The 27997-nt window shown below is 42.0% G+C and overlaps 1 protein-coding gene across 1 annotated transcript; it reads left to right on the forward strand.

The window, feature by feature from the left end:
* On the forward strand, positions 1 to 27994 carry pld1b (phospholipase D1b; the record flags this gene model as incomplete). Its single annotated transcript, XM_083995904.1, has 25 exons — positions 1 to 173; positions 283 to 446; positions 2449 to 2591; positions 2720 to 2831; positions 3803 to 3868; positions 3970 to 4028; positions 4120 to 4212; positions 5061 to 5213; positions 5364 to 5513; positions 7124 to 7207; positions 7921 to 8002; positions 9263 to 9373; positions 9460 to 9642; positions 10455 to 10680; positions 15710 to 15838; positions 15934 to 16052; positions 16709 to 16822; positions 17656 to 17766; positions 18687 to 18775; positions 21851 to 21964; positions 22428 to 22477; positions 24372 to 24506; positions 25809 to 25962; positions 26265 to 26382; positions 27770 to 27994. The coding sequence occupies exons 1-25, from the start codon at positions 35 to 37 to the stop codon at positions 27992 to 27994; spliced, it is 3123 nt and encodes a 1040-aa protein (XP_083852030.1). The 5' UTR covers positions 1 to 34.
* Positions 27995 to 27997: the final 3 nt, after the last annotated feature.

Genomic DNA, 27997 nt, shown 5'->3' on the forward strand with positions numbered 1-27997 from the left:
AGGTGAGCCCCGGGCTCCACGTTAAGTGCTAACCATGCTGCGGCAGTCGGAGCCGACCACCAGCACCCTGCAGCTGGTTGCCAATGATATGACCGGCATCATGGAGAAGCTGGACACTCATGAGCTGGACCTGGGAGACGGAGAGTACGACACAACCGACACCAACGTCCCAGGTACAGTACGTGGTGCTGGTCAGCTGTCTGTCGCCACATGTTGACTCTACTGGTGTGTTTCCCCTCCTGTGATATCTGATGTATGTCTGCTGGCGCTGCCTTTCTCCAGCCGAGTATTTGCCCTTCACGGCCATCTACCACACTGTGGGATTTAAGGAGCCTGAGGCCAAAGTCTTCCTGTCCTCTCCGATCACTGCCAAGATCCTGGAGGTGGAGCGGTTCACCTCGGCTCAGGACCGTTTCAATGTCACCACACAGAGGAGTGTCAACAAGGTGAGACACCTCCCACACGTCCCACTCATAGTCCTTCTGTGTCTCAGAGGACAGCTGAGCCTATTGTGGCACTGAACCAGGCACGTTGCTGTTTGCACACACAGGTTGTGGTTGTCAGAACTGACTGCCAGAGGTCAGAGGTTCACACACTCGTTGACAGTGTTGGGGAAGCTACTTTGCAAGCGTTGCTTGTAAAACTACTTGTAGTTCAGCCTGGCAGTAATTTGAACAAACTACATTTCTACCCCTTGAGAAATGTAGTTTGTAAAAAAAAAAGTAGCTTTAGCAACTAATTATACTCATTTAACTATGTGTTAAATAAATCAACATGTTGTGTATATGAAACAAAATATAATAGCTTACAAAAAATTCACATGCAAGCTGAAATAAGCCTCTCAACTCAGTTTTAATTTTTTTAAAGACATACTGGTTCACCATAGATGATGACATGTTGAGTAATATAAAGAGAAAATGAAATTTCTACCCCAATACCCACTTGTAAATCAGAAATGTAAATCAGTCAACAAAAAATGTAATGAAAAATACAATGATCGGTTTGTCTTGAACAACAATGTTTAAAACTATGACAGGAACTTCAGAGAAATTAACACCAGCACCAGATGCCAGGGCAGAATTACTTGTTGACATGACACGTGAGCATCTCTCAAAGTTTTTATCAGACAGCAGGTTCCGTTTGGCACGATAAACATCTTTGCAAACACTAAAAAGCAGCTCGCATGCTGCACTGGCTGGGACTTCATGTCTTTTTTCAAAGAGAGTTTTGGAACACAATAATGGTCAAATAAAATGTATATATTTCATGTTTACAAAAATTGTGGTTTGTAGTTGAAATACTTGACGCAGCACAAAATATGAATGTAGTTTAACTACCAGCAAGTTACAGCAAATTGTAGTTAAGCTATGTAGTTCAACTACGTGTATTTTGAGTCTCCCCAGCACTGCTCATTGAGAAATATATTCATGTGCCTTCTTCTCTACATTTACCCTATACCACTCTTATATCTGTCAATTAATCATAAACCTATAGCCAAGACGTTAGTTGGTTAGTTTAGCTTAGCACAAAGACTGAAAACAGGCCAGGGTGAAACTAGCCTGTGTTAATTAGCTTCACAGTTGTTAGCAGTTACCCTTTGTTTCTAGTCAAATGCTAAATTAAAGTGTTTCCTAGCTGTACTGTATGTGCCAAAATGTAGATCTTTAAAGGGGCTGATTGTAAGTTTTATCCTACTGCTCTTACGTAGGTGGTGTCAGCATCATCAGCTGTTAAATCAGTCTTGGTGAAACCTCCAATAAAAGACATGAGACAACCGACTGATTGATTGATTTGTTAATTTAAGTGTCATGCACATTACTGTGCCACTAGACAATATAAATACATACATTCAAAGATTGCATATCAACAATTGCATAACAAGTATTATGTGTCTAGACTCATGCTACAAAAAGTCTTCTTATGAAGGATATACTGTTTTCTGTCTCAGAGTCCATGCTTTTTCAATAAATCTGGCTATAGGACATGAAAAACCAGCTCAACATATGTGTTTTGTGTGATCTTGATATTGTTATTCCATCTCTGGAGACAGTAAAAGAATGAAGCTTGAAGCTGACTTGTTAACAGCTGGTAATGCTAACGTTATATGTAGCCATAGTAAAAGTTTTATCTCTAGCCTTTTGATGCTATATAATCAAAATAACTACCACTGAGTGGGTGATGTGATATTATCTACAGAGTGTTGAATGAGACTATTCTTTTTAATGGAGAACAGTTTCAAATAAACAAACAGTGAGTGACAAACTTTCAGCTTCTAAAGAAAATCAGTGATGATGGTGTTGTGCCAAAGTAAACATTTCTGTCTTCTGAAAGGAGCTGGAGAGCCTGCTGCTGAAAGTTGCCAAGAAACAACATTAATGAGTTCAGTGATGGATAAATCATTTGAAATATCTAACTGTGGTGTGTGTGTGTGTGTGTGTGTGTGCCCAGTCGATGCCAGCCGTCTTTAAGATAGAGCTGAAACACGGGGAGTTCACGTGGGTGGTGAAGAGGAAGGAGAAACACTTCTTGGATCTCCACAGAGAGCTGAGGACGTACAAGACTTTCATGAGGCTGCCGCTGCCGACACGCAGGTAAACGCTCCCAGCTGTTCTCTGCCTTTTCTCTGTCAACACTAGTTGCTTCCAGCATTTCTCATAACTGGTCCTGGGATTTGAACTGACAACCTTTGAACTGGTTCTTTTGTCATTTTTCTCTGCAGTCACACAATAAAGAGGCAGACGGCAGGGAGGAATGAGGGGAGGCAGATGCCCAACCTTCCCAGAGGACACGGAGAAGAGATGGGCAGAGAAGAGCAGGTGTCCAGTCGGAGGGTATGTCATCTGCCACAGACAGCCCGTTTACACCTGGCGTTAGCATGGCTCTCATATCCAGATTGTTATCTGGATACAGTTTCAGATAGCATTTACACCTGGAATTAAAGGGATAGTTCAACATTTTGGCAAATTGGCCCATTGCCATAATCTCTCTATAGTTTTAAGAGTAGGTTCGTTACCTTTAAATGTCGGTGCTAGCTATTTTTAGAACGGCGGAGCAGAGCCGTGAGCTGCTCAGAGCCACGCTACAGAGGCTAATGGGATTTCTTGGTTTCCCTCATCAAACTCATCAAATACACAATCCAACAACTCCAAAACACTCTGGTGGACAAGTTGTGACGTGCACATTCAGCACGCTATGGAATAATAACGGAACATTGCGAGACAGAGTTGTTTTTGAGGCAAATGCAGAGACTGCTTGCTGAAAAACTGCACCCGGCGGGAACGCGCATTAGCGGTTTTGCATGAATTTACCTCGAAAACAACTCTGTCTCGCACGTTCTTTTATTATCTCATAGCGTGGTGAATGTGGTAACGAACCTACTCCTAAACTATAGGGATTATGGCAATGGGTCAATTTGTCAAAATGTTGAACTATCCCTTAAACATGCATTGAGATGATCCAATCACATATTTGCGTGGGTAAAGTAAAAAAAAAAAAAAAAAAAGTAGAGGTATTTCCGCCCGCATAGTTACAGTATATGTGGATACAGGACACATTACCGTTTACACTTGTGTTCAATGTGGTCACGATGCGTCCCTGACCACCTTTAGAGGTGGTTTGACTGATCCGTCCTCAGTGTGTCTTGGGTGCGTTTGCACCTGTACTTTCATGTGGTCAAGCACTGATCACTGAAAACGTATGTTAATGCCAGGTGGAAACGGGGTGAGAAGCTCTCTTGTGTTTATATCTGTTGATATTTCATTCTCTGTAGTTACCATCTGACATTTCACTAATTTTGTTCCAGAAACAACTAGAAGACTACTTGAACAATCTGCTGAAGATGCCGATGTACAGGAACTACCATGCTACGGTAACTACGATGGTGGACTATGGTCTTGAAAATGTAGTTTCACACATTGAATCAGGAAAAGACACTGAGAATGACTTTGCTTTGTTGAATTTGTTCTTCAGATGGAATTCATTGATGTCAGCCAGCTGTCTTTTATCCACGACCTGGGACCAAAGGGCTTGTAAGAAGAGCTCACTGTCTGTAAAACCACTACTAGTCCTAGTACAGTACAACAGTATTCTGCAGGACCATAACCGTTCTTTGTCTCACAGAGAAGGGATGGTGCTGAAACGATCTGGCGGACATCGGATCCCCGGGTTGAACTGCTGTGGTCGCAGCAAAATGTGCTACCGCTGGTCTAAACGGTCAGTCAACATCAGTTCATTTATTAGTTTATTTGTAATGGGACTCTGCATATCCATGAACAGACGTGTAAATACACCAGATTTAGCTCTGGAGCTCATTTCCATCAAAGCACACAAACACTGTCAGGACACTGACAGGATTAATTTGATGTTAAAGGGACATTGTGTAACTTCTCCTGTTATCTGTTCACGAAAATTGATTATTTGGTTCTTCAGTCTGTTTTTCATGAATCAGTAACCCCCCCCATCAACAAAGTGAAGTGTTCCTTTCAGCTCTGAATGAGCCGTTCATATCATTCATATCTCCATGGAGCGGGTAAGCTCGGTGCTGGCTGCCATGTGGTGTCGCCATGTTTTTACGTTCAGTGGCAGTGTGACGGTAGGAAACCACGGAAACTCACCGGAGACACCGGAGCTGCGGTGCAGTGAGGAGGAATGGAGCGTTACACTGATGCTGCATTCACGTGCAGTCGGGCAGACGGCCGTCGCTAACAAACCAGATGTCATTTTAGTCACAGAAGTCCAGAGAAAGGCGGTAAAATGTGGGTCAGGTAAACAATACGACATCGCCATGACAACATATTGTCACGTGTATTGTTTTGCCTCATGCTGACGGACCACTTGTTTACATAGAGGCTTGTTTATGCCGTTACGTGCAGTGGCTGTCATCCGTCTGCTGTCTGCCCAATTTCACGTGAATGCAGCATGAAAAATACAATTGAGTTGCTTGCGATATACAACCACAACGCTAGATGGGAGTAATTCTACACAATGTACCTTTAAGGATAACTTTGTACTGTCCTTTCTGAATTTGAATATTAAAACACTGACTGTGTGTGTGTGGACAGCTGGCTGGTGGTGAAAGACTCCTTCCTGCTCTACATGAAGCCAGACTCAGGGGCCGTCTCCTTTGTCATGCTGGTAGACAAAGAGTTCGGCATCTTGATGGATTCTAAAGAGACAGAGACCAAGCATGGCGTCCGGATCGACAGTCTCTCCAGGTCTGTGACTCACACCACCAATCTGTTGTTTTAAATGATGACATCACTGACCACAACTCACTCAGTCTACTCATTTCTAATGTCACGTAGAGGTCAACAAGTGTGCTCATCTTGCCCTATCTGTGTGTGTGTGTGTGTGTGTGTGTGCAGGTCCCTGGTGCTGAAGTGCACCAGCTACAGACACGCCCGCTGGTGGGGTCAGGCCATCGAAGGCTTCGTCCAAAAGCACGGCTCCGCCTTCCTCACCGACCATCGCTTTGGATCCTTCGCCAGAGAGGAGGAGAACATCCCTGCCAAATGGTAACCATGGGAACCATGGCATTGCATTCACATCTGACTTTTTATCCATTTATCTTTATAAAATCATGTTGGTTGAAGTGGACGAGGAATTATTGAGGCGAAAATGACGGATCAGTTCACGTTAAAGATTTTTCACCACCAACATTTGTTCATTTTTTATTAGGATGAGTTGTCCTAACTCAGCAGACTATTTTATTTATTTATTATACAACATTACAATATTACTTTAACCTTTATTTATAGAGCATTTTTATAAAACAGGGTTTAGATAAATTAATAATAATAAAAAAATGAACATACAAATATCACCAATGTTTATTAATGTGTCATAGTTTCACCTTTTGTGCAAAGACAGGTGTCAGTAAAACAGTCTAGATCAGGCCTAGTCCAGCTGGCTGCCTGCCTGTGTGTCTGTGTCTGTGTCTGTGTCTGTGTCTGTGTCTGTGTCTGTGTCTGTGTCTGTGTGTCTGTTTCTCTGTGTGTGTGTGTGTGTGTCTCGCTGGAGTAACCCAACACAAAGAAAGGGAAAGTGAGCCTCGTCTGTTCATCACCTGTCCCCCTGGAGGGCAACACTATACTGTCTGTGAGACTGTGTTTGTGTATGTTTGTGTATGTATGTGCGTGTGTGTGTGTGTGTGTTTGACCACTGTGAAAGCATAATGGTTCATCACAAGATGGACAGATTGAAAAGTGAGAGGATGTTTATTAAGGTTCTTCTCACCATTTAAAGGATAATTACCGTTTTTTACAACCTGGACCTCATTTCTAGCATAAAATATGATCATTTACTCACCCAGATAACTTTGGTGTCATTACAAGTTTTTCCGACTAAATTAGATCCAGCCAAGAGCCGCGTATCTCCGAAACTCGTTAATTTCACCAATATTTAGTTATGATACGCTAGTGCTATTCCCCTCTGAGTCCGGGGTTAGCTGTTATCAACATCCGGGGTCTGTAGGTTGACCTACTGACCTCTGACCTGGATGATGTCATCTCTGAGCGCAGCGCGGCTCATTCTGATAATAATCATTCTGCTTCGGCATTCGGGTCGCAACTAGCTGGAGCTTAGTAAGTCCAGGCTGTAGAGAGGAAGCCTGTGGAAGCTTAACTTCATCTAGCTGCTCATTTTGTTCCAACAAGTCAGAAACACGCAGAAACGAACATTAGCATTAGCAACAAGCCGCGCCGCACGGCACTCAGAGATGACATCATCCAGGTCAGAGGTCAGTAGGTCAACCTACAGACCCTGGATGTTAACAGCTAACCCCGGACTCAGAGGGGAATAGCACTAGTTTATCATAACTAAATATTGAAACGACTTTCTCTGTAGATAATGTGTTATTTAGAGGCTGCATTCCGCTGCCCTGTAGACTCCATTATACGGATATACGCGGCTCTTGGCTGGAACTAATTTCGTCTGAACGACTTGCAATGACACCAAAGTTATCTGGGTGAGTAAATGATCGTATTTTATGCTAGAAATAAGGTCCAGATTGTAAAATTCAGTAATTATCCTTTAAAGTTGTGTGTGTGTGTGTGTGTGTGTACGCTTGCACTAGTGTGTGCTTTTATCTGTGCTCATGTGTGTCAACATATTTTCTTTCCTACAGGTATGTAAATGGGAAAACGTACATGGAGGATGTGGCTGACGCTCTGGAAGAAGCCAAGGAGGAAATTTTCATCACAGACTGGTGGTGAGTGTGTGTGTGTGTGTGTTGTGTGGATTGATCACACTGGGGTGTAATTGTCTGGGGATTTTCTCTCTCTTACTGTGTGTGTGTGTGTGTGTGTGTGTGTGTGTGTGTGTGTGTGTGTGTGTGTGTGTGTGTGTGTGTGTGTGTGTGTGTGTGTGTGTGTGTGTGTGTGTGTGTGTGTGTGTGTGTGTGTGTGTGTGTGTGTGTGTGTATTTGAGAGTGCAACAAGTGCATTCAGCGGTCACCTCCAGGAGAGGTTTTCTGGTCAAACAGATCAGTTACAGTCTGAGGCTCAGACTACTGTTATACAAGCACACACACGTAGATGCACACATATCAAGACTACAAGTGCAGTGTGTGTGTGTGTGTGTGTGTGTGTGTGTGTGTGTGTGTGTGTGTGTGTGTGTGTGATTGGTTGATTATGTAATATAGAAAGAAGTAAAAATGGAAAAGGACTCCATATCAAGAGAAATTCAGTTTTGGTGCCGCTGGAAACTCTTTGAACTCTTCTAAGTGAAAGAAAGAACATGATGAAAAGAGAGGTGGAGGAAATTCACATGTTGACCAAACACAGATGAGAGAAAAATGGAAATTGGAGAAATAGGACAGAGGAAGGAAAGAAGGAAGGAAAGGTTACTAAAAAGGAAAGGAGGAGATAGAAGCTGCTCAGTCTGCCGTGTGTGCTGATCTCTCACTCTGTGTCCGACCCTCAGGTTGAGTCCAGAGATCTTCCTGAAGAGGCCGGTGGTGGAAGGAAACCGCTGGCGTCTCGACTGCGTACTGAAACGCAAAGCGGTGAGTGAGAAAACAAGTCATCAGTACATCCTCTTCATCATCTGTGACAGAGTGAGACAGAGTGAGACAGAGTGAGACAGAGTGAGACAGAGTGAGACAGAGTGAGACAGAGCGGTCTCAGGATAGAAATGACTTTGACAGTATGACAGTACAGTGGGGAATCGATCCGGAGATCACTGCATTGGGCGTTGCCAACCTGGGTCAAGCTCTTAACCACTGAGCACCCCATGACTTTTTTTTTTTTAAACAAGATTTATATCAAATACCCAGCATTCAGTTGGATTCAGTTCAGAGACACAAAACGGCTACCTCCTAACATGAGGCTAACTCCTGAAAAACATACAGTCTCTTCTCCCATATCTATATTTTTTCAACAATCAGCTCACTGGTGGATCATCTATTGTGATGATGCACAGATCTCCACATGCACTGAGCTTTATTTTAGATCCTTTTAAATATCAATGTTTTCTAAGTGTGAATTCATGAAGTTGAGTTTGGGGGAATCAAAAAGATGCTGAAAACATTGAGCATATTTCTATGTAACTAAGAGATACAGCCATAGATACACACTTTACTCACTGGTCACACTGAACTGGTACTGGAGGAGCAAAGTGTCAGGCATAATAATGTAACTTATTAAATATTTTAGAAGTAATTTTTGCAAATACTGTCTGAAATCCCAGGTGACAGTGTTTTTGAACCTGCCTTTGTGTAAATTTATGTAAAGCCCTTAAAGGGATAGTTCAATATTTTGGCAAATTGGCCCATTGCCATAATCCCTACAGTTTTAGGAGTAGGTCATCAAACTCATCAAATACACAATCCAACAACTACAAAACACTCTGGTGGACAAGTTGTGACCTGCACATTCACCACGCTAACGGAACGTTACAAGACAGAGTTGTTGCTCCGCCGTTCTAAAAACAGCTTGCACCGACAATTAAAGGTAATGAACCTACTCCTAAAACTATAGGGATTATGGCAATAAGCCAATTTGCCAAAATGTTGAACTATCCCTTTAAATTAATATACTGTATATATATTTTTTAAATTTATTGACCCATCCAGCCATTTCTGACGCGTATCCAGGTGTAGGCGAATGACAATGTTTAATGAGTTATTGAAATCAGGATTTATTCTTATATACAGGTGTGTGCCGGAGATACACCGTCAGTATACTCAAGGCCATTCCAAACCCAGGGATAATAAAAGTGGAAAGTTGGACAGGTGTTTAGTGGTGTGTTTGTGTTGTTTCCGCAGCAACAAGGAGTCAAAATCTTCGTGATGCTGTACAAAGAGGTGGAGTTGGCCCTGGGTATCAACTCAGGATACAGCAAGAGGACGCTGCTGCGCCTCCACCCCAACATAAAGGTGAGTGTCTGGGCCGCGCCCGCTCTCATCCGTCTGAATGTACCACCGTGTTTTCTTGTCTGAGGCTCCGCACGTCGTCTCACCAGGTGATGCGCCACCCGGACCACGTCTCCTCCGCCGTCTACCTGTGGGCGCACCACGAGAAGATCATCGTCATCGACCAATCAGTGGCCTTCGTGGGTGGCATCGACCTGGCATACGGACGCTGGGACGACAGGGAGCACCGGCTAACAGACGTTGGGAGTGTGACGCTTTCTCACATGGAACAGGTGTGTTACAACACACACACACACACACACACACACACACTGCCTACCTGTCTGTGTTTCTTTGTTAAAAGGGATAGTTCAACATTTTGGCAAATTGGCCCATTGCCATAATCCCTATAGTTTTAAGAGAAGGTTTGTATCGTTACCTTTAATTGTCGGTGCAAGCTATTTCTAGAACGGCGGAGCAGAGCCGCGAGCTGCTCAGAGCTATGCTATGGAGGCTAATGGGATTTCTTGGTTTCCCTCATCAAACTCATCAATACACAATCCAACAACTCTAAAACGCTCTGGTGGACAAGTTGTGACCTGCACATTCACCACGCTATGAGATAATAACGGAACGTTAAAAGACAGAGTTGTTTTAGAGGTAAATGCAGAGACTGCTTGCTGAAAAACTGTCTCCGATGGGAACACGCATCAGCTGTTTTGAGGGAAAGTTTGATGGGGGAAACCAAGAAATCCCATTAGCCTTCATAGTGTAGCTCTGAGCAGCTCGCGGCTCTGCACTGCCGTTCTAAAAATAAGCTTGCACCGACAATTATAGGTAATGAACCTACTCCTAAAACTATAGGGATTATGGCAATGGGCCAATTTGCCAAAATGCTGAACTATCCCTTTAATAATTGGACCTTTTTCTTTCTTCTGTATTACTTTATTTTTTTGATTGATTGATTGATTACATTTTTTTAATTTTGAACATGAGAAAAATGAAATGAAATAAAACAACACAACAGATAAGCAATAACAACAAAGTAAATGGTGCATGTTACATTGGCACAACTAACACTACAGTATGTTTAAATTGTTGACAGGCCACCGCTGCCTCCACCAGTAAAGCAGCTCCGTCCAACGGCCGCGGCGCCGCTTCTGCCTCCCAGACCAATGGGAAGGGCATCTTCACGGTGACGGACTCGGTGGACCAGCCCAAGCTGAAGGGCCAGGGCCGGGCCAAGAGGAGCAGGTTCAGCATCAAGAGACACCTGCAGAAACACGGCCTGGCTCAGGCCGACAGCGACAGCGACCTGGAGAATGAAGAGAGTGAGTAGTACGCAGAGATTGTTTTCGTTTACCTCTGTGATCAGCCAGTGGAGGAGCTTCTATGCTGTCGCTGCTGGAAAACCTCATGCACTTGTTTACCAACTCGGCGTGACTGATTGCAGACAGATCACAGACTAGAGAATCACAATGAGTCCAGTCAAACTAAAAATAAAACATTTCCCCTGCTTTCAGTTCGTTCCTGATTGTGTCATCATCATCATCCTCATCGTCAAACTTTACTTAGCCAGGCAAAATTGCTAAGAAAACATTCTTATTTAAAGTTATAGTTGGTAATCCCATAGATATAGAAACGTTTCTATATCTATGGGTAATCCTGTTCAGAAACATGTTTTGTTACACTTGGTGAAATGGTCCTTCTATGAGAGTAATCAATACATTATGTGTTCAGAAAAAGGAACGGAAATAGTCAGACCTCTGTGGCAGCTACAGCACTGACAAAACTCTGACCAATCCATGCTTTTCGCTCCGAAAAGGAAAAACCAATCAGATGCCTTCATGTCTAGTTCTGTCTACGCCCAATCAAGCTGCCGTCTCTCTCTCTCCCTCCTCCGGCATGCACGACCAGAGTCTTCACCTACTTCACCAGTCTGGTGGATGGCAGTGTAGCTCTGGCAATGCATGTTGGGTGTCTTCACCCACGTCCGCGAAAAGGTGAAGGCGTGGCTTCAGAGAGCAAAGTCCCAGCCCCCTTTCCGTCTGAGGAAAGGGGGCTGGGACTTTTGACTTGTGTATTTTCAAAATGTGTCCTGATAGAACCCATTTTCCAGAATCTCCAGCCCTACCTTTAAGCAACGGTAATGTTTGATTAGAATAAGATAAAAACTGCTCTAAAGGTGCGTTCACACCGGACCTTTTATTTTTGTCGCTGTTGCTTGTGTCGCTCCAAAAAAATAGCTCTATCACTCAGCTGCAGTTGCTCGTCAATTTGGACAATTCAACAGATCGCTCTGATGACGTCATTCAAGCGATTTCAGTGAATTTCACCTCGCTCGGAGTCGCTCTTTTCTTCCCGTTTGTTTTGGTTTATTGTGGCTGACAAGGAAGTTTTATTATATACAGTATGTTCTCTGTATTATTATGGGGTTGAATGTGTACTGTAGTAACACACTAAAACACTATGCTGCTGTGATGAGTCAAATTAAGTCATGAAAAGATTTGGATTTGTTGTTTATTTGTCCGCAGGGTTACACAACACTTATTTACTGAGCTTGACAAGTGAAGAATACATTAGATTTACTATGAATCTGACTTCATTTCTCTGAAGTCTGGTTTCTGTTATTGGTGTGCATGGTCTCGGGGGAGTCTTGTCTTGTGGTGTGGACTTCAGCGTCTTTCCTAGAGCAGTTGTGTGTGTTGGAACGTCGACTACCGTAATTATACATCAGGTCACTCATTCTCTGACATTATAAGAGAACCACAGAGGTAACCTCACCTGTCAGGAGTCGTCTAATGACATCTGGAATTAATCTAATGTCATATCCTCTTATTTCATTTAAAAAAAAATTCAAATCATTATTGTATCATAATATTGATACAACTGTTTTTCCTAAAAGGTGGCGATGTTACAGAAATAATTTGCATCTGGGGCTCAAAAGGTACACAAACAGAAATAAAGAGTAGTTAAATAAAACTGACCCGAGTCAAATTATCCAGTTTTCCGATTTACAGCATCTTCAGTGATGAATTTTAGCCTTTTTCATGAATATTATTCCATTTTATTCACTGTTTTCACAACTTAAACATGTGGTCACGAATTGCGGATGAAAAGTTTTTGGCCAACTGTCAGCTGTAGCAGCAGCAGCAGCAGCAGCAGCAGCAGTTCGGTCTGTGTCTCAGCCTCTGGATGCTCTGACTGTCTAGGTTGGTCCGACAGTGTCACCAGCCAACACAACCTGATCCCAGGCAGGCTGCCAGAGCTGAGGGCGGCCGCTCCCATCGGCCAGTGTCAGGCTGGTGAGTCGGGCGGCTGGTTGAAGGCCTGCCAGGTCTCAACCCTGGCACCGGCCTCTCGGTCTGTAGTGTGCTTTGCAGTGGTTTTAATATTGATGTGATCTCTGTGTGCAAGTGTGAAGCTCCTTTCTTCCAGTGTGTTAAAAATTGATCTCAGTCGGTCACAACCACAAGGCTCAAGACTGATTTTTCTTAATTACTATGAATAATGCAGAGCAGGAATTGTGTTCATGTTTGTGTGAACAAACAGGGCTGAAAAGCATAGGGTAAGCTGCTGTTCTATGTCCACTGCATTTCACATTAGAAAGCCATTAGAAAATAGTGAAGAACGACCATGACAGAGTCCAGGGTGACTTGTTGTTGTCTGAGCAAAAAGCCAAAGATTTTCACTTCTCTTATAATATAAACTAAGAAATATGAATATTACTTTTACTCAATATTAAAAAGCAGCTGATCTGATGACAATTTTTAGTCTGTTAACTAAGTTAAGTCTCAGCTTTACTTCATTTTTAGCATTTTAATCAAAGAAACAAGATTCACAAGATTTCAGATGTGACAGTTATACTATACTCGTTTTATAAGTCTTTTAGGATTTAATAATTTTTTCTGTTTGATATAGTCAATGCTTTGGGTTTTAAACTGTTAGATAAAATAAGAGATCTGAAGATGTCAATATGGTGTCTTTGTTGTGATCAGCACTTTTTTTTTTACACTTTCATTTTCTGACATTTAATATAATAAATAAATAATATAAGAGAACCAGTGGATTTTGTATGAACCCATCATTTGAAAAGTTCCTCCTGACTCTGGAACAAGTCAAACTTTAGTTTTCCCTTTTTTTTTAGAAAGTCTGGCTGCGCACAAATCAGCCGAGGTTGGATTTTATTTGATGAGACTCTGCAGCCTGTAATCACTGGCGCTTTATGTTTCTTATAAACAATCTCATGTTTCCCCTCAGCACATGTCAGCTCTGCTCTGTGGTGGAACAGATGTGGAAGGTTTTTATTAGCTGCTGTTTGTTTGCCAGGATCATCTGTGTTTATCCTGCTGATGTGATAGATGGGAAGTGTCGACGCTGAGCACGAGGCAAACAACCGCCACTGTAAACACACTGAGTCATGATTTCATAGAAGAGAAACTTTTATTTTGCGTGTTTCTTAGATTACTCTACAGTCTGGTTATTTGCATAAGTAAGTAACAGTTTATCTCAGTTTATCCCCAAAATAATGAGAGTGAATATAACACTGCAGGCCTGCACTTTGTCTTCCTGCTGAGGTTTCATCAAGCTGCAGAGCCGTCGTCCTTCCAGCTGCTGTTTCCAAACACTGGTGTTGCTCTGTGGTGTCAAAACACTAAATAGATGATCAGCTGTTTATTAAAGAGGATAAACATACACCAGAAACCTAGAGTCTCTGTTTGCGGTAATTAAAAGAGACATGAACACAACATTAGTAGTCTTTGATGTAGTTTTTTTTCAATCTTGTCAGTAAAGTTGGATCAATTCTACATTTTCTGTTTCTGCTGTGGATGTGAATATATATCTCCTCATACATAGAATAAGTATCAGACCTTTGTTTTCTTACTGTGATGATTTTCTTCAAGATCTCCTGCATGCTGACCTTGTGTTGTGTTGTTGCATGGTTATGAGAATTGATGCAGTGTGTGTGTGTTGTAATACTGTGTGAGATTATTTTGCACCTGATAACCAGTGGGGATATGCGTACGCCTCCAGGATTCTTAAAGGGATAGTTCAACATTTTGGCAAATTGGCCAAATTCAATAATCCCTATAGTCATAGCAGTAGGTTCGTTACCTTTAAAGACCCCATGAAAATCGTGTTTTTTGAGCTTTTCACATGTTCCTGTGGCATTTTTCTGATGTTAGAGGACATATCAGCAGAAAAGGAAGTGCAAAATTGCATTTCTGAGTTTTTCTGCCTTCAAATTGCGGTGAACCAATGGCAGACGCAAACTGGCAGTTTCAGGGAGACTGGGGTTGACGTGTCACAACCCCAGGGGAGGGCACTAGTGCTACAGTACGCTCTGCATCTGGCGCAGAGGTGAAAGGCTTGACAGCTCGGTGTAGCTGTCAAGGTATAACAGGTATAGTTCACCTGGTAGAGCAGCTTGCACCGTGAGCAAGGACTATGTTCCAGTCTGGGATCAAATCCTAGTGTGGAGTTTTACGCTAAATGCGCTGTAATCGGTAATTGTACAATGTCCAGCTGTCAGCAAGCAGGGGGGGGGGGGGGGGGGTGACTGGGCGGGGCAGCGCAGTCTCCGCCCACCCTCCAGAGGTGCATTGCTAATGAGCTGCTGGTTTTAAAAGAACCAAAAAGGGTCGCGGGAGGGGGACTTTAATTGTCGGTGCAAGCTATTTTTAGAACGGCGGAGCAGAGCCGTGAGCTGCTCAGAGCTATAGTATGCTATGGAGGCTCATGGGATTTCTTGTTTTCCCTCATCAAACTCATCAAATACACAATCCAACAACTCCAAAACACTGAGGTTTTTATTTGTAACATAAATGTGAAAATAAAATATAAAAAATTGTCTAATCAACAAAAGATTTTGCGACCCAGTACCTCTGCGGACCCCCAAGGGGATACGGACCCCATGTTGAAGGCCTCTGATTTACATTGTTTCTCAAACTACCTGTAACAACCTGGCCCACTCTGGTAGAGACTTGCATTAGCCTCAATCTGCCCTGAAGACTGAGTGTTGTTTAGACTTTGTATTATGGCCTCTTGTGTGATGAAGACAATGACGGCTGAAGCTCTTGTTAAGTAGCACTCACCTCATCTCAAGTCTTTCTAACACACTTGTGACAGTCTGTCAGAGTCAGAGTGATGCTTCTCAAAGATTGTGAGCAATCAAGCTCACAGGCTCCATGGTAGTTTCTGGGCCAACAAAGGGTGTTTTCTGAACACCTGGACCAGACAGGACTGAATTAAGGATCCAGAGTTCCTTAAAAAAAGTCCCTTTAAAAGCTTCTTCTGGTCTTCTGAAGATCTGTAGTTCCATATGTTTAACAACTGGATGTTCATGTGTGTGTGTTTCAGGGAGCGGCTCAGTGCGAAGTCTACACACAGGGGTTGGAGAGCTGTTTGGAGACACCCGGTTCTGGCATGGCAAGGACTACTGCAACTTTGTGCACAAGGACTGGATCCAACTGGAGAAACCTTTCGATGGTGAACACACTGTTACGCTCTCAACGTGTTGGAGGTGGAAACTATTCACCGGCCCCCAGCCCGTCCTTCTCACACCCGTCTTTCTGCTGTTTTAGATTTCATCGACAGACACACGACTCCCAGGATGCCCTGGCATGACATCGCCTCAGTGGTTCACGGGAAAGCAGCTCGGGACGTGGCCAGGCATTTCATCCAGCGATGGAATTTCACCAAGGTCAGAGGTCTTTTCATTCACTGATCAATCTGATTAATAAAGATGCACTGAACACCTACCCCTCTCTATTCAAAAACTGGATAGGTGAGGGGCAGGGCCGTTGTATAGGGGAGAAAGGTGATGATAACTCTAGGGGCCCAGCGCCCAGTAGGGCCCACAAAAACCCCAGTAGTCTAATCTTTGTATGACTGAATTATTCTGCATAAGACCCTGACTAATACTCATAGTAATGCTGCATTAGCATCAAAATAAAGTAGGCTAAATAAAAAATGATAATACATACGTAGTCTAAGAAAAAAAGTGGAGAAGTCAGGGGGCAGGGGCCCACTTTAGTATTCTTTCAGGGGGCCCAGAATTCCTAGCAACAGCCCTGGTTGGGGGAATGGATTTATGCAGCTGCAGACTGTTGAGGTAAACGGGTAAAAGAAGAAAAAGTTGCACAAAAACACTGAGTTCTCATTAACTGATCAGTAAATTTTGCTTTTTCATTAGTTCAGTTACTGGGTTAAAAAAAAAGGACTTGCTGTCTTACTTTGCCTTTTCAAGTCTGGACCAACACTGCAGCATGAATCTGTCAGTGTACAGTAGGAGGCATCCCTTTGCTCTAAGCATCCCATAATGCTTTGGTTCCTCTCTTGTCTCTTTTTCTCCACCAGCTCATGAAGCCAAAGTACCGCTTCATGTCGTACCCACACCTGCTGCCCAAGTCTCACACCACGGCCGGAGAGCAGCGCTACCAGGTCCCCAACTCCATCACCGCCAAAGTACAGGTCAGTATGTGTGTGTGTGTGTGTGTGTGATGATTGACACTCATCACCCAATGGAGCTTTACCTGGTTGAAAACAAATGACGACAGCTTCTGGAAGATTACGTGTTACATTTTTGAAAAAACAGCTCACTCTCTTTGTGTTACATAGAGGAATGTTTGACATCATGCTCTGGCTTCTTGTGTATATTTGATTGATTGATTGATTGATTGATTGATTGATTGATTGATTGATTGATTGATTGATTGATTGATTGATTGATTGATTGATTGATTGATTGATTGATCGATTGATCGATTGATCAATCATTGTGCCGATGGCTTACAAGACACTAGACAATATAAATACAGAAGTTCAAAGAGGCTAAAAAGTTTTCAAATTTCAGAGTTTACAAGCTGATTTAAGTAAGTTGTAGGCTTACCTAGAATACAGTGTTTTCTGTCTCAACTCTCAAAAGTCTCCATTTTCAGTTGTAGACTTGCAGTCATTCGCTCCATTCTGTAGACCCTTTTTACGCCCAAACTTTTTCAAACAAGCATTTCCTCATTTCATGCTACAGAGGGTATTGAAACAGAAAGTGAAATAAAACCCATCTTCAACAATATCAAGATCACACAAAATACATACACGCTGCTCTTCAGGGACCCCCTAATATGTGTGTGTATAACTGAATTAGAAATGAGTAGTGAGACTTGGCTTTAAATTGGTGTTAAGAATAATTATGATGCTTAATTCAAGTTAATGGAGGGTGTTGAGATACTGATTTTGTGAACACATGTTAAGTAGGACTGAAACTGAGGCCTGAACACATCATCTCCCTGTCTCTCCTCCCTCAGATCCTTCGTTCGGCTGCAGACTGGTCGGCCGGCATCAAATACCACGAGGAGTCCATCCACAACGCCTACGTCCACGCCATCGAGAACAGCCAGCACTTCATCTACATAGAGGTAGGCTACTTGTCCACACAAACAACAGTACCAGTGCTCCGTTAAGTCTAACCAAGACTAAAGTTAAAATGAAACTGGTGGTAACCATAGCAACAACACAGAGATCGACAACACTCCTTAGAGAGGAGCTGACAGGAGTAAACAGACTGAATCAGTGGGTAGTTCAGGGACAATTGGAGTTCAGAGCGTCCCATAAATCTGCAAGCCTAGGCCAGTTCGGAGCGCCGTGTGAGGCAGTGGGTTGAGCAGGCGCCCCATATGCAGAGGTACAGTCCTTGCTGCAGTCGGACCCTGTTCGAATCCTGCATCAGGCGGCAACCTGGACCACTTCTGTCTTGAACCATTGGAACCACTGGAACCATTGGAACCATTGGAACCATTGGAACGCTAACTCTGCAATACATTATGGTCACTTGATCACTGAAAGTATCAAAAATAAAAGTACTCATCCTGCAGAGTGTCACATTTGAGAATCCTCCTGTATGTAATATTATTAGAGAATAGTTTTTGCATCAATTTGTATTACATATATAATCTATCACTGCATCTGGTAAAGGTGGAGCTCATGGGTGATTTCATATCAATCTGGAAGTTCAATAATGTTTTAACATGCAACAATATATCACAGTTTAGTCGTCGATCATATCATGTAGTGTTTATTTAAATCTGCAAAGTATCTTGTAGATATCAAATAATTGTGGAGCCAAAATTCCGTTATTTCCCTCTGAAGTGAAACACTTTGAAGCAGAAAATAGAAACAAATGGGATTGATGGAAATAATATGAACAAGTGAGTAAGTGGAGCGCAGTTTGAGTGTAGTTTTGAGACATTGTCTATTTATGATGCTGTAAAAGACCGAGTCAGTCAGTTGTTATTCTCCCAGTTTATTTATTGGAGTTGTGTGTTTGTTTTCCTATCAGAACCAGTTCTTCATCAGCTGTGCGGATAACCGGCACGTTTTCAACAAGATCGGAGACACCATCGCTGAGCGCATCATCAGAGCGTACAGGTAACACACGAGAGCCTGATCAGATATCCAATTAAATCAACACACATTGTAAACTTCTGAATGGCCGTGGGGTGTATTTAACTTTATCTTGAAATTATTTTCCCAGAAACACACAACCACACACACACGTAAACGCACACACACGGACAGACTGATTTCATGATGATTCAGTCTCTTTGTATGTCATGTTTTGTTGTCGGAGCTTATCAGAGGACACACATCCTGCACAAAAACACAGGAAAACATATGGACACTAAGTGTTTTTCCTTGGAGCAGCGGTGTATAAACAGTATCAACGTACACAGATTGGGTGGAAGCTGCTATAAATAAACACATTGTTCAGTGTTGAATCAAACTTTCCTGTGGACAGAGGTTGAATGAAGACAAGACAGCAGCATGACAGCTGCTACACACTCATCTACACATCTCATTGTACTTCTTCTAGTTAAACACTTATTTCCTCTTTATTTCTATTCAGGAATTCTATCTACCATTCATGTTCCAAACAAATGATAAAGAGTCCAACAAATGTAATCCATGAATGGGTAACACATAGAGTATACAAACACATACAGTACACAAACACACAGATTGATGTGATGTCTGGAAGGTCGTCCAGGTTAAAAATAAAACCTACGCACCCAGCGCTTTATTGTAGTAACATCTAACAGTAGCAGCTGTGGAAAGGCCTATAAAATGAGTTTCAGATCGTTTGTTGAATTCAATAATAATTGGATTTATAAAGCGCTTTTCATTGCACTCAAAAAATATTAGCAGGAGCATGAAGACAGAGTTGTTTTCGAGGTAAATTCATGCAAAACTGTTGATGCGCGTCTTTTTCGGCAAGGGGTCTCTGCATTTACCTCAAAAACAACTCCATCTTGTAACGTTCTGTTATTATCTCATAGTGTGGTGAATGTGCAGGTCACAACTTGTCCACCAGAGCGTTTTGGAGTTGTTGGATTGTGTATTTGATGAGTTTGATGAGGGAAACCAAGAAATCCCATTAGCCTCCGTAGCGTAGCTCTGAGCAGCTCACGGCTCTGCTCCGCCGTTCTAAAAATAGCTTGCACCGATAATTAAAGGTAAAGAACCTACTGCTATGACTATAGGGATTATGGCAATGGGCCAATTTGCCAAAATGTTGAACTATCCCTTTAAGTTCTTTCTTGATTTTTATTTTTTTCCTGTACCCCCTACATCACTTTGCGTACCTCTGGGGGTACCAGTACCCAGTTTGGGAATCACCGTTGTACAGGAATACTAGGTTTGATTGACATGTGTCGTCATTTTGTAGTTTGTTCCCTAGAGAACATAAACAAGTTCATTTCAAGTTAAGATGAGAAATGTCTTTTACTATTTATCACATTTAAATGTAGGGGGAAAGGTTATTATATTATAGTTTTAAAAATGTCATTAGTTTTTATTTTTATTTACCGTAGTTTTTCAGTTCGCTTTTTTTTAATATTTCAGTTTAGTTTGAGTTAGTTTAGTTAGGGAGTCGTATTTTTTCACGACATCCCTTCCCTCTCCCCTTAAAGTGAATGTATTCTCCTCTTAAATTCCTTCTCTATCATATGGGTATCAGCAAGAATCCTTTGACCTGGGGTGGCTTTGACATTGCCCCTTGTGTGTCACTGCTGTATGTAAATGAGCATACAGTCCATGGTTTTAACAGTGTTACTGTATATAAATGTGTATATGTAAATTGGTGAATGTGGTTTCCATTGTAAAACAACTTGAGTGTGAGTTGATCTGAATCCAGTCACCTTCAGTTTAGACAGAAGCTTCTTCACTCTGCTCCTGCGTCAGTGTTTGGGAGGGTTGCTTGATTGACAGCTGTCTGTATCGTCTGGTGTCCTTTTCTGTCTAAACAGCTGAAGAGGTCAGGCAGGGCGTGTAGTGTGTTGGTGTCAGACGCTGCTGCTGCTGATCCTGTCATTATTTAGTTATTCTAAAGCCTGTGTGACACTGGTTGGACATGGTGTGGTGTTGCAGGCTTCATTAGTCCTCCCTGCTGCTTCAGCCAGCATTAGAACCTTATATTACAGTTTTTTTTTACTGTTTTACAGTTTTTTTTTTTCAATTACATTGATTTGGCTCATTTTTCGAAACAAAAATTACATTCTCAAAACAACATGGGCAAACCTCCAAACATCTTGGCAAATGTTCACAACAGAATTGTATTTCTCATTCATTTCATCAAATTGCAAATGTCTTCGTACATCTTTGCAAATGATTAAGTTCAGGTAGCTGCAGTAGCACAATGTCCAATAGAATAGATCTTATTGATCTAAACTGATGGTTGATTCTCAGTCTAATGGTCGTTCTCTCCAAAACATGTCAGCATCACATGCACAATAGTCTGTTCAATTGTCAAAATTAGTTAAAAACATAATACCATGAATAACATATATTTATTTACAGCACTGTAGGCTACTTATAATTGTCCTTGTTTTTGTTTATGTGTTTATATTACAGTATATTACTGTGTACCTTTTCTTTTTTCTCTGATGAATGGAAGTTACTTTACTTTACGTGTGAATAAAAATGGCTACCGTTCCTTGACAGTGTGAGTGCAATGTGTGATGTCAAACCTTACGTATAGGCCACTCTTACCCTAAAATCCTGTTTTTTTTATTATTATTTATTTTATTTTTTATTATTTTATATTATACACAATTGTATTCTGTTAGCTAGACAAAAAAAAAACTAGTCCAGTAACTATTGTGAATGAAGCACTGGGCTCAGACTGAGAGGAGGACATGAAGGACATTTCAATGCTCCTCTGCCATAGAGACGTGCAGTGCTCACACGACGCCAAAGAGACGATGCATTTTGGGGGAACTGACTATTTATATGAGAAGGAAATTTAGTTTTGACTCATGAGTGAACTGTTTTGAGAGAGATGCACTTTTTCCAGTGATCTATGGTGTTGTGCTGAACTGTATCACTGTTTTGCCAAATGATCTTATAGTTTTGAGAATGTAATATCTGTTTTGAGAAATAAGCCGAACCAACTGAGAAAAACTGTAATATAATGATTCTCTCTCTCTCTGCTCTTTCATTTTTCAGGGAGGGTAAAAAATACAGAGTGTACGTGGTGACGCCTCTGCTGCCGGGCTTCGAAGGAGACATCAACACCGGAGGAGGCAGCGCCATCCAGGCTGTCATGCACTTCAACTACAGGTGTGTGTGTGTGTGTGTGTGTGTGTGTGTGTGTGCGTGTGTGCCCTTGTGACCAGAAATCGGCCGTGAACCCAGCTGCTGTCTGAGTTTGTTTGATGAGGGTGACATCCCGGAAGGAGCCACTGATGGATTACCACCACACTACACTCTTTAACTACAGTTATTAACCCTGAGTCCACTTTTGTGTGTGTGTGTGTGTACGTGCGTGCGTGTCATTCCTTTTGAGGCGGACATTTATTGTCCAATCTGCATTCTTGAGTAAACACAGCCCTCCCCATGCAAACACACTGGCACAAAGGCTTGTATTGAAAGGAATGTGGATATGCTGCTAATCCACCTCTGTCTCTCTGTTTTTCTGTCCCTCTGTCCCTCTGTCCCTTTGTCCCTTTGTCCACCTGTCTCTCTGTCCCTCTGTTTTTCTGTCCCTCTGTCTCTCTGTCCCTCTGTCCCTCTGTCCCTGCAGGACCATGAACAGAGGAGAGTACTCCATCATCTCTCAGCTCAGGAGAGAGAGTAAGTCTGAGCCGACAGCTTCAACCCTGTCTTCATCTGAGCTCTGATCGCAGTGTGAATGAACAGAGGATTTTTCAATATAACTAAATATCATTATTATGTGAGATGGGTATTATTTTTTTTATTTTTTTTAGCATCAATATACAATTTACTTTTACTGCTAATATTTATTTATATACATTGCTGTTACTTCAACTAAGTGGTACTAATATAACATATGGATGGATGATAGATAGATAGATAGATAGATAGATAGATAGATAGATAGATAGATAGATAGATAGATAGATAGATAGATAGATAGATAGATAGATATACATTTTATTGTCATTATGTAAGTGTAACGAAATTTAAAGCTCAACTTTAAAGTGTAAGAACAATAAAAAGACAGCAGACAACATACATGCAACATTAAAAAAGTGCACCTCTACACCTCTACATAAATATAAATACACCTACAGCTATTCCAACTGCTACTGTGCTACTTTATTTTTGCTATTGTCATGATAGAAAATTGAGTTATTTTATAAAAATTGTTTAAAATGTTCAGAAATGCATCTCGCACAACAAAAGGTTTTCAATTATATACAGACAAAAATGGTTATTAGAAATCGGCCATTATTTGAGATAATCTGTGACGAGATGATAATACGACATTCAGAACTAAAATTGAAACACAGTTGAACATAATGTAAAGCACCGGGAACAGTGACACGTGGAGCTGCTGAAGGGTTTGGTTCAGTAAATGGATCCTGCAGGATGGGTAAAGGTTCCTGGAGGGCAGCCATATACTGTCCACTATGTATATCTTGTAATATAGGAACCACTTTAGTCTGTCATTAAACTGGAGCTCTAGTCTCTAAAGAGCAAACCTACAACCATACCACAGTTTTACAGTGCACCACATATACAGAGGAAAAACACACGGAAGAAAAACAAAAAGAAAGACACACATCTGCTGAGTGGTTTTCTGTATTTTAAGATAAAAAGTCATGTCTTTAATCACACTGCTAGTTTTACTCTATTAATGTCAAATCACATACTCTGTATGTCTTTAGTTAGTATTTGGGGGCATTTTCTTTATTAGGACTGAGGCAGGACTCCAGACTAACAGTGGCCCCTAACCTAAAGTTTTAGGAGCACAACCAGAAAATGTAGGGGCACACACTGTAACAAAGCAAATATTCACATTTCACTTTTCATTCATGATCCTCACATTGGCCTACCACCTGGAATGACAGATTCCTGATTCTTTGAGTCGCCTCTTTTACATTTCACCAGTGTTAAAAAAATGGCCCCTCTCTGCCTCCCCATTTCCTGTCTCTCTCTCCACTGTGCTATCGATTAAAGGCAATAAAAAGCCCCAAAAACATACTTAAAAAAAAGAGGCAAATTTATTGGTTGCACATGCGCAAGTATGTAGATGAGAAATTTAGGCATCTTTATTTATATAGCGCATTTCATACCAAGGCAACTCAATGTGCTTTACACGGAGACAAAACATTTAAAAAGAACAGCATAAAACAGCATAAAAACAAACTTTTTTTTTTTTAAGTGAAAATAAAAAGTAAACATTAAACAAAGAAAACAAGTAGAAGAAAAGATAAGATGATTTTAACCTGGATTTAGAAGTGCTTTCACTGTCCCAAATTTTAGGGGCAAAATGCCTCCATTTAGGGACAGTGGAAACAGGGAGAGAGAATGGAGGAACAGACATGTGGTAAATGATCCTCCCTGTTGGGAGTCAAACTGGCGATCTCCTGCATTAGGGCCAGAGCTCTCTGACCTCTCTCTGCTATCTTCAGGCTTAGGTCATTAACTGTCCTCATGAAAATCTAAAATCTACAGTAAGAATCAGAACATGTGCTGACTAGATGTTTCCTCCTGTCTGCAGTGGGAGACCAGTGGATGAACTACATCTCCATCACTGGTCTGAGGACTCACACGGAGCTGGAGGGGAAGCTGGTCACCGAGCTCATCTACGTCCACAGCAAGATGCTCATCGCCGACGACAACACGGTCATCATTGGTAAACACGCCTTTCACTTCACTTGAACCTAAAGGAGCAGAAAACAAGAGACAGATGTTTCCATCCCATATGTCTGATCACAACTAAAAATGTCAAAAAAGAAAAAATCAACACAAACCAAAGACACAGTGAGCTGTGGTGAGGTTTCTGGGTTCAGTTTCCACTGCAGCCACATGTGCTAAGAATACACAGTGTGTCCTATCAGATGTCTGACGGTCCTTTTCTTCATTGCTGGTTTAGTTTTTCCAACTTGGAAAAATGAAAAAAGGCTCCAGATCTCCTAAAGCTGAACTTCTAAACCCCTTAAAATGTCATGTGAGCACATCAAAGAAACATCTCAGTTGTATTTCATAACAAAAAGAGCTGAAAATCTTTTGAAGCAGACAAAAATGTTCTGTCTTCCCACTTCCATGAATCATCTCATGTCATGACTCTTCACTTTGATCCACTGACCCACATGAGGTACTGTGTGATCCATGTGCCAGGCAGGTAACAGATGATTGACAGTTGTATGGAACAGGGACAGTGGAGGCCTGTTTGGGGAAACTTGGATTTCTAAAAATAACCGCCCATATCATTTCACTGCAATGATCTTGTATTACTGTATGTGACAAATACATTCTCTTGATTCTTGATAAGTACACTACATTTCATATGAGTATAAGAAAAATATCATTTAGAGTTTCTAACTCACCCGACAACAGTTCAATTAAATCGGGTTATCTGGTTTTTTTTTGTGGTTTTTTTTAACAATCTGTTTATTGAATTTTACATATTAGAAAAACAATAGTGTTCTAATTACAGATATAAATTCAGCATAGATACCAACCCCCCACCCCCATCCCCATCCCTCCGGTACCCAGTCCCAGCAGATTGACACATGTTAAAAGTTAAAAGTTAAAAGTTAAAAGTTAGGGGCGGTGCGTGGCGCAGTGGTTAAGGCGGCCGCCCCATGTAGAGGCTACAGTCCTCAACGCAGGCGTCCCCGGTTCGAATCCCGCGTCAGGCAGACATTTCCTGCATGTCATTCCCCCTTTCTCTGCCTCCCCCTTTCCTGTCTATCTCACTAGTCTTTCAAATAAAGGCAAAAAAGCCAAAAAAAATATACTTAGAAAAAAAAAAGTTAAAGAAAAAGACAAGCAAAAGGAGAACAAAAAGATGGGTTGATAGAGGAAGGGATTTCCTGTGTTTTATAAAAGAGATGAGTTTGGTGTTTCAAAGAGTCTGAATGGCAGCAGGTGTTTAGCGCCATCCAGTGGAGGCTGTGGTCTAATATCTGTCTCTACCTTGTTGCTGCTGCAGGCTCGGCCAACATCAACGACCGCAGCATGCTGGGAAAGAGGGACAGCGAGGTGGCGGTGATCGTGGAGGACTCGGAGACGGTGACGGCGGTGATGGACGGCGAGGAGTACCAGGCTGGGAAATACGCCCTGCAGCTCCGGCTCGAGTGCTTCAAGTACGGACACATCCTGAATCCTGGTTTACACGTTCTGTTTACAAGACATGAAACATGAGTAAACCCATGCAGCATCTTCACTGTTGACCGTTTATTGTCAGTGTGAATGTTGAAATTCTGTTCTTTTTTCTTCATGAAGCAACTATGTCAGTTTCATCATTTTGTGTCTCCAGTTAGTCAAATATCTCAGCTCGCAATTTCCTTCTGTGTTGTTCACGGTTTGATTTCCCCCCGGCCTGTAGTCCAGTATGTCCTCATCACCCTCACCCTCCTCCTCCTCCTCTTCCCTGTTTTCCTCTCAGGATGATCCTCGGCGCCAACACGGACATGTCCATCGACGTGTCAGATCCCATCAGTGACCACTTCTACAAGGAGGTCTGGATGGCCACCTCCGCTCGCAACGCTACCATCTACCAGAAGGTGCAGTCCACTGTTTTATTCTCCTGAGCTTTGTAAAACATCATTGTCTGGAATTAATGTTTATTTTATTAAAGTGTAGCTATGATATCAGATGAGGGTTCATCTGTTTCTGAATAGATGAGTTTTATAAAAATCCAATTTCAGATTGTCCTCATGTAAGTGTCGATAGAAAGACAATTACCGCATGTTACCCATGCGGTTTTAGTTGAGAAGGTTTTTGATAACAAGTAATATTTTTTATCATAATACAAGCTCTTTCTTCAATTTTGAGGTGGCACTAGGTCTATATACTGGCCCTGTGATAGACTGATGACTGCATGGATAAGCAGTGTAGTTAATGGATGGATAGAAGTTTGCTGGAGTTGGGTTTCCCAGCATTAAAGGAGACATATTCTGCTCCATTTCCACAAATTAAAATAGTTCCCAGGTGTCTTAAAGACATGTCTGTGACATGCTGTGGTCAAAATCCCCCAAGGATCAAACATCACAGCTCTTTTCATCCTCTCTAAACAGCCCTGTTCAGAACGGCTGGTTTCAGTGTCTGTCCCTTTAAATGCAAATGAACCACTGCCCCGCCCCTTCTACCGGTCCCATAGACCAGAGCGGCATCTTTATGCAAATGAGAGTGACTGAGGCATCCTGGGTGATTTATGGGCAGCGCCCGGCATTCCTCCATTGAAAAGTTCAGCCTAGCTGGCTTGACAAACTAACTAACAAAAAATTGGCTATTAACAGGCTATTTACAGACAACACCTACCTGGTGATTCGAACAAATACGTGTAGATGTCCGGGTAAGACATTTCTGGCCACTGTGTGGGGTCATTGATCATTGTGGGAGGCTAAATGGGCATACCGGTATTTAAAAAATAAAATAAATAAATAAAAATTTAAAAATGCCGGGCGCTGCCCCTAAATTACCCAGGATGCCTAAGTCATTCTCATTTGCATAGAGATGCCGCTCTGGTCTATATAGGGGTGGTATTATGCAAATTTGAATCCTAGTTACATCACTGGAAGACAACTGAGGGAACAGCTTGTAAAACCACATGGATTTCAACCTAGGGAGCCTGCACATTTTTTGTCAATTCTCACATTTTGGGGTCAAGACAGAAGTCAAGACAAACACCCAAATATATGTTAAAGAGCCTTCAAAAAGTGATACTTCCATAATATGTCTCCTTTAAATGACTTGTACCATTTCGACACTTGTGGGCTTCCGTAACGCTACGTTCCTGTACAGTGTTGGAGGAAACTTCACTGCAGAAAATAATTTTTATTAACAGTTCTGATTAAGGTTAGACTTTACTCGACTATATTATAAAACCAAAAAAAACAAACATTTTTTATGAATGCCTGACTCCTCTGTTTCTCTGCTCTCTGGCTGCAGGTTTTCCGCTGTCTTCCATCCAGTGACGTCCACAACATCCTGGAGCTGGAGGGCTACCTGGCCAAGCCGGGCCTGGACAAGGAGGACCCGGCCCGCGCCCACGAGGAGCTGAAGAAGATCCGCGGCTTCCTGGTCCAGTTTCCTCTTCAGTTCCTGTGCGACGAAAACCTGCTCCCTCCCCTTGGCTCCAAGGAGGCCATGGTCCCCATGGAGGTCTGGACCTGAGAC

The sequence above is a fragment of the Trachurus trachurus genome (genome assembly GCF_905171665.1).
Source record: "Trachurus trachurus genome assembly, chromosome: 20".
In the NCBI taxonomy this organism is placed as follows: domain Eukaryota; kingdom Metazoa; phylum Chordata; class Actinopteri; order Carangiformes; family Carangidae; genus Trachurus; species Trachurus trachurus.